Genomic DNA, 8,089 nt, shown 5'->3' with positions numbered 1-8,089 from the left:
GGAGTGTCTGCGCATTTTTTTCTTTTATCAGCACGTAGCGTCTGCAAGTTCGGCTCACTACCTTCCAAACCTTTTTGATGAAAATACATTGAAAAAGTAAGCTACATTTGCTATAATAATATTTTAAATTAAATACAATTAAAATATTATTTTATTGGGTTGTTGAGTGAATGCTTTTTACTATATATATGGTGTAAACCTATCATTACACTTTATATATACTGATAGATAGATTGATTAGTTTTCAAACTTTTTTTTTCATACTCTCAAATGTTTTCTTTAATAAATATTGCATTTACTATCTTACAGGTGTGAATTTTATTTCATTTGAACTTTTATGAAAAAAGCATAGGTATAAGTGTTATATATAATTGCGTAATGATATACATTTGTCTTGGTTGTTACGTCTATTTATACCGATGTGATGAATTTATTACTCTTGGACTGAGATTAGTTTATATGTAGATCATAATTAAAGGTGCATTACCTAATTTTTTGAACATCTTAGTCTTGTTAACTATCCTTTAACCTTAATGCATTTAAATATGTGAGTCGGTATCGAGGATCGAAAAATTCCGGAACCATTTGGCCCTGACCGGTACAAAAATCATCTTAAATAAAAACAAGAAAGAAAGTAACTTCAGAAACTTATAAGAAATAAAACCGATAAATTTAATATATAAATATATTTTTATTATTATAAATGGTGTCTCTTGTATAAGTCGACACATAGGTTATTACTGATATATATCCATTAAAAAACCTATTCGTTGTTGTATCAATGGTACAACTTTTGTTCACTTTTTGAATAATTTTCCTTTAGAGTATATGTTTTATTGCTTGAGGAAAAGAAGAGAACATTTTCCATTGATTCTATGACAACATTGGTGGAAATTGCTACAACTTTAAATACAACCGTTATAAAAGTTTCATGGGATGCTAATGTTTTTGGCAGGAACAATCATGTATCATTGTACTTTCACATATCTGATTTGTTGGATCTTGCATCCGAAATTTAGGAGATTAACATAATAGTTCTACAATTATTAAAACATTTATACTCTTTATATATTATATATGTTATTAATAACTTATTGAAATTTAGGTATATTTGTGGATTATGTTTAGAGGAAACAAGATACGAATGGGTTTTTCGACCCTCAACTCATTCAATCATTGGATAACAAAAGTCAGAAATACAAATATATATCACCATTGCCTTAAAGAATATAGGAAAACAAATTTATATTGCTATGTAAATCCATGAGTAAGTCTATATTCATTAAATATAGTTATACTAAATTATTGAAATAAGAGAGACTAACTAATTTTTAAAATATCTTCTCATTAAAAAAAAAGATATATTCCTATAGAGGAAAACAATGTGGAAACCTAATTATAATTTGAATAAAAATAAATCAATTATGAAAGGAGGAGTTCGAGACCAAGAAAAGACAAGGTATAAAATATTTTAGGTTAAAAAGTATCTTCTGATCATTTGACAGGTTAAAAATAATTTTTTGTTTCATTAGATTTGTTTTGGGTGAATAAACCTCTTTAAATGAAAATCTATCATTTGGGATATTCCGTATAGTGATTGCGTCAATAATATTTACCATCGGGATGTTTGTAGCAAACTAATACTTTTGGCAAACCCATTTTCAAAAAGAAGACTTCAAAAATAAATCAGAGTCAAATTCTACTTCTTGACTGTAAAATTAGAAGCATCTTTTCCCACTCCTTAGAAAAGGAAAGCAAAACTGTATTGTGTTTGATCTAAACTGCAGTTTAGGATAAAAGTTTTAGGCCATTTTGGTTCATCCATTCCTGTAGTGAGGATAGTTTGTGGTTTCATATATCCACTTGCATGTCTTCATCATGATTGGGACGACAATTCAGGTCTATTTGTCCTGCACTGAGTTCACCCTCCTCGTAAATATCATCGTTCTGGCTACCATCTGCTTCACCTTCTGATTGCCATTGCTGCTGACGCGTCATAAGTGTGTCCAAACGGCGTTTCACAGTGATGCATGCAGGGCAAGTGCATGTTGCTCTATGTCTCCCTTTTCCACTTGGAGGTTTAATGCACACAATGCAAATGCAACCAGAACGGTGCCTTGCATGTTTCGTGGTGGCTCCACCTGATGAATCACCAGGCTCAGCAAGATCATCATCCAAAACTCCTGCACTCGCTTCTTCATTCAAGCAGAAAGCCTCATGTTCTATAATTGACTTGGCTTTTTCCATAATTCTTCGCTTTTTTGAATCTGGGGATGAACACATGCACACATGCACATTCAAGAACGAGCATATACAGCATTCAATCAGTTGTAGAACAGGAGAATTTGTCAAATACAGAGTTTTATATAAAAAGTAGAGAGTAGGATCATCACACCTTTATTGGTTACCAGAATATTATCTAATTCCTGTGGACTCGTTTCCTCTGATGCAAAGCTCAAAGACCTGGAGAGCCATTGTCCGTGAGAACCATAGACCATGCATGTACTACCATCAAGGTCTAAAAACAAAATGATGTTCACCTGCTTGCACCCCAAACACTTGAAATACAAGTAGAGCACAGTAGAATTTTAAAAAAGATATATTATTATTACTTCTTGCTATCTTTCAGGCTTACAATTTTTGGTCTCGATGCCTATTTGTTTTATAAACCAGATCCAAACACTAGACAAGGAGCAATACCAACACCTTAATCCTCAACCTTAATTGCCTCAGGACCACTATTCCTTTTCACCACAGAACCCAGTGGAAGCGATCTACTACACTTTCTTTAGCATGCAATGAAACAGAATGAAAATTTTGAAGACAAGATCAAGCTACAAAAACTTATAAACTGGTTACTCCTCAATCAAAATTTTCTGCTGGGGTAAATATAATTAAGATTTATGCAATGATGTATTTAATCTTACCCTGATGAACGAGCATTTATTGTAGTTCTCTTTCCAAAGACTGGGGGTTCCTGAATAAAATGAAGTCATGTATTAGCCAACTAACTGAAATTTGAACGTAATGCTTGAAAGTACACACCAGATATCATTCAATTCCATGTTCATCATCTTGAAATAGCAAACACAGCCATGACAGTGTCACTCAGACTTACCTCATATTCCTCAAATTCTTGGTCCTCAATTGTTACAATACTGGACTTGACACTGGGCGCCGGACAAAGCAAGCCCTGAGCTTCTTCCCATGTAACTCTCAACTCCATGGCATCTTCATTATGTACGAGCAACCTCTTACACACAGGCCCAATATTTTGAGTCTTCTCTGAAACTGAAATTGGAAGTTGCACCAAATCGTTGTTTACCATCTCAAAATTTTCAGTTCGAAGACAATCAGCAATTCCAGTACCCAAACGGAAATGCTCTGAACATCTATTTAAGTAAGGATCACCATTCCCTTTCCTTGTCTGGAGTAGATCATGATAACTATTTCCTGGGTGCATATTTGCAGTTGCACCAGAAAAGGTTGTTTTCTTTGTTGAAAAAACATTGGAATGTGCAGCAGAGCCATCCTGTTTCAATAATGATCATTTGTTACTTTTATCAAAAGAAATAAACAACACACATGCATTATCAAAAGAAGAGACAACAAACAGAAAAATAGAAAATAATGTCACAACCTGTGAATCTATAGAATCTGATGCCCTTCTAAACCCCAAAACAAATTTGCCTCCAGGATCTATCCGACTAAATATCACTGTAGCAGAAAGATCATAGTACACAACCAATATCATGAATCAGCCTATGTGAGTCAACAAAGTTTATAGCCATGGAAGGACATTTACTTTTGATAACATTTACAAAGAAAATCAGAATACCAAATGAATTTTTTAGTTCAGTATTAAATCATAAAGAAATAAGTATGTGCATCAAATGATTGGGCAGATGAAGTTATATACCAATGTCGCCAGCATTTAATTGCAAGGCCTGTATGCAAGGGGTTACACCCTCTAATACATACATCCTACTGTTGTTATTAGGCCAAAATCTAAACTGAAATGTCCACTCATTTCCCTTCACATCTTTCATATGCAAAGGAAGACCTTCTGATTGTGAAATAGGAGGAAAGTAGGCCTGAAATTCATGTGCAAATGATTAGATTAGATGTGCTGCAATTAGAAGGAGAAGGTGGTAGCGTTTCTTTAATAGAAAACTTTTTACAAGAACTGCATGCATAAACATGTGCACAAACAAACAGATAGAAACAGAAATTAAATGAATGAAGGATTACCTCAGCGCAAGATTTTGGGAGAACAAGACGACCAATTCGACCTGCATCACTGGCACTCAGTACCTTCTCAAATAAAGGCACTATAGTAGACTTCAAACTGATGATAAAGTTAAGGAAACTTGTATAATGAAATAACTTTATAACAAAGTTTAATGCAGATGATGTGTAAATGTTGTTAATTAGAATACATAACTCAGAAATTTATCAGACATTCTCAATATTCTTTCTCTTCTCTCTTTTGCAAGTGTATTCCACATACCACTTTCCAACTTACTAAATGGCTTTCTCTCTCAACCATCTCATAAACTCAAATTACTATTTTTCATCTTTACTTATATACTTAATCCTATTAAGGGTCTATTCATTTCAATCAACCCTCTTTCATCTCTTTTTCTTTCTATAGTTTTTAAAATAAATTAGATTTTTAATAATAACATAAAATTGAAAATATTGTATAAACATGTTCAAATCTATCATTTATAATTATTAACTACTATAATAGATAATAAACTTTCAGTTTAACAGCTTTCAATTACTAATTATCTTTTCGGCTACTTGTGGTTAAAATTATAAAATTTTAAAACTAAAACAACTCGAAATAGTATATAAAAATTGTTAAAAATTATTAAAAAATATAACTAATTAAAATTATATGTGAAATATAATTGTACTGAATAATATGCGTGTGTGTATAAAAACTAGTAAAGTAGTATATCAACCCTTATATTTTGTTTTAAGTTTCTTTGCCAACATTTTTATTAATCTATTTCACTTTTATATGTACAACTGTGTACTCACTCAATTTTATTTAATAAATTGATTTTATTATTAAGTATCATACTTTTTTTACTAGTAAAATTTTGATATAACTATTTTCGACCTACAACAAAACTTTCTATGTTAGTGGATTTTATTAACTTCAAATTATGTAATAAATAGTACTTTCATAAAAAAAATGTAGTACATAGTATTGCTAGCATTCAAATCAGCAGTTAATGTTATGCAAAGTAAGAATTTTTTATGCCAAAAAAATATAAAGTTCAGAATAAGTTTAGAGTGTACCTGATATTTTTTTAATAACAGTGTTTTGAGATATTATTTTATTATATGAATAATAATTAAGTTGAAACTGTTTAAACTGAAATAAATGTATTTATTACCAGAATTTAGGGAGATTTACTGATTTACTGGTTAAAGAGGATCACTCTAGGTTAGATCTTGGAGACCACCACTCCTCAGAATTTGAAATAAATTATTATATAAAAGTTTTTTACTTTTTCAATTATTTTTAATCATACATAAACTTATTTATATATTTTTTCTGAAACTTTTTATTAATAAGCAAATATTACTCCCAACAAATTTTTATGTCTCTTGTGTGAGCTAAAAAAATTCCTAATAAAAATTATGATTGTGGGTGATTCAACCTTATTAGACAAGTGGACAATATAAAATACTTATCTCTTTCAATCCTCTCAGAAACTCAAACTACAATTCTTTTATCTTTGTTTCTATACTGAGCAAGTGTCTATTCCTTTCTATTTCATCCTATAGTTTTTGTAAGATAAATTTGTCAATAGTAAAAATAACCTTTAAATCAGTCTAAATTGTTCATTGTAAATCTATAATATAATTTTAAAAATATTTGTTTATTGTGGATTTTAATTATATAAAAATAGGCATTTATCATAGGTATAATGCAGAGGCTAAAAAGAAGTATTAAGCAAAAATATAAAGGATACTCTCCGGACAATTGCTGAAGCTCTTGATCAGTAATCCGAGGCCAGTAACGAGAAAGTAACATATTCCTGCCTTTTCCATCAGTAGGTGGCCGTGCAACACGCTCTTGAGAGACCATGCCATTGCTTGTTTCCATATTTATGGTTATTGCATTTATCAATGGTTTAGGCATCATGGAGAGAGATCTTTTCCCTTGATGAAAGGAAGATGATGATGTTTTACCCTCAAATCTCCCTTCTGCAATCTCTAAAGCAGAAGGTAGCACAGAGTTTCCTGATGAATCTCCCAGAGAAATATTCAATGAACTTGATCTGTGCATACTTCTACTCTCCCATGATGGTCTATTATTTTCTAATGTAGTAAATTTTAATGAATGATTACTCGGTTTCATCACATTTGAAAATCTCATGTCTTCCCTGTTTAGATCAATACATGAATCTATGTCATCTCTCTTAGCTTGAGGCCACCGGCTGGATTCTCTACCATCAACAATGCTTCGCATGTGCATAAGTTTTCTTTTGCTACAACCATCGAGGAATAGTCTATCATCAATATGTTCAGCATGATTTTTTACTGATCTAATAGGCCTGATAGAGTTTCCAGTTTCCTGTATCTGCAACAAAACATTACATAATAATGAGTCTTATAAATAATAGCATCAGGGAATTAAAAAACTCTTCAAAATGATTACTAGCTACATCTCACACTATATCAAGAAAAATAACAGGAGAGATAAAAGACTAGGTATATATCCCTAAGAGGAACCAGCAAGCAAGGTGAAACAATTTGCTAAACATGATTGGAAGATGAACTATATGACAGAAGGAGAGACAGTCAGAAATTAACTAGGGATTGAGAAGATTAAAATAAGTAAAGATTTAGTCTTCCAAATACATCAGTGACATTGCATTTGCCTTTTTTATATTGTGTGGGTTGAGTGTTGATTGTCACTTTTCAGTGCTATCTGTTTTGTTTGTTTGTTTAGATTACTAGTTCCGTTGTTTTAAATTGAGATCGTCTAGGTTAGTGTTTTGGTTTCTTTGTTAGGTGTTGACTTTTCCTCCTCAATTGGGGTGCTGAATAGTTAGGTGAGTAAGTGCTTTATTTTCATGAATAAAGGTTGTATCATTTCTAAAGTGATTCTATTTATTATTTTTTTTTATAAAAAAATAGTAACATAACTACATTCAACCCTTACTCTCGGTGAGTGTCAATAAGTAACTTCTGTGAAGTACAATTTTCAAAAATATGAGATTGACTAAAATATACATAGCAAGAACCATATTTTAATCACTAAGCAAGTAAACTTTAAGCCTGAAAATCATCTTTCAAAAGAAAATGTTCAGATTAACCTTACCAGAGGAAGTTGAGTAGCCTTTAGACAGGATGAGCAACGTATACCTCCAAAATCAAGGTACTCAAAAGAAAACCTTGATATTATGCATCCACAGTGGATAGACTGCAAAACCAGGTCAAATGATACACTAAGGAGAGAAAGACAGGGATTGAATAGAATCTAAATAGAAAAACAAAATATTTTACTCTATACCTTGTTGCAAAAATCGCACTCTCTCCAACCAGTTTGATGCAGGTGGAATTTTTCACAGAAAATTGAATTGGCATATGCAGATCTAAGCACACAAAGTGACTCATTAAGGATTTTCACGCCGTCACAATTACAGTCACAAACACTCCAAAATCCTTGACCTTACAAACTCTCTGGTCATCTAATAATACCTCCTTATACACATTCATTTTAAAAGAGTCAAACTCGCAAAATCACCCAACAACAATGGAAAAACCCATCAAAATTCAGCACAGAAAAAAAAAAAGATAAGAGAAATCAAATTTACCCGCACTTATCGCAGAGCCTGGCGAATCCACCCGATCGCAGAGGCCACCCTTTCTTCCACTCTCTCGCGTAGCCATTCTTGCACGCACCGTTCATGCAAACCTCGACCTCCATCCACCGCAAACTCAAAACCCTAGAAACAACACAAAAACGAATTAAAATGACGGCACAAATTTCGAGATAAAAAGGGACAACAAAACAACTCTTAGGTGCTTTCTGTGTGCTGCCACAACAATACACTTACAG

At 32.2% G+C, this 8,089-nt stretch overlaps 1 protein-coding gene across 1 annotated transcript; it reads right to left on the bottom strand.

The window, feature by feature from the left end:
* Window positions 1-1,740: 1,740 nt before the first annotated feature.
* LOC137825908 (B3 domain-containing transcription repressor VAL1) lies at window positions 1,741-7,957 on the bottom strand. Its single transcript, XM_090294302.1, has 11 exons — window positions 7,845-7,957; window positions 7,541-7,622; window positions 7,349-7,450; window positions 5,994-6,604; window positions 4,252-4,348; window positions 3,920-4,094; window positions 3,641-3,717; window positions 3,119-3,532; window positions 2,928-2,977; window positions 2,396-2,463; window positions 1,741-2,183 (listed from the first exon to the last, which is right to left on the bottom strand). The coding sequence occupies exons 1-11, from the start codon at window positions 7,955-7,957 to the stop codon at window positions 1,852-1,854; spliced, it is 2,121 nt and encodes a 706-aa protein (XP_090150428.1). The 3' UTR covers window positions 1,741-1,851.
* Window positions 7,958-8,089: the final 132 nt, after the last annotated feature.

This window comes from Phaseolus vulgaris, chromosome 8 (genome assembly GCF_051622355.1).
Source record: "Phaseolus vulgaris cultivar YP4 chromosome 8, ASM5162235v1, whole genome shotgun sequence".
In the NCBI taxonomy this organism is placed as follows: domain Eukaryota; kingdom Viridiplantae; phylum Streptophyta; class Magnoliopsida; order Fabales; family Fabaceae; genus Phaseolus; species Phaseolus vulgaris.
The sequence above is the reverse complement of the archived record's forward strand: the minus strand, read 5'-3'. Positions and strand labels throughout refer to the sequence as shown.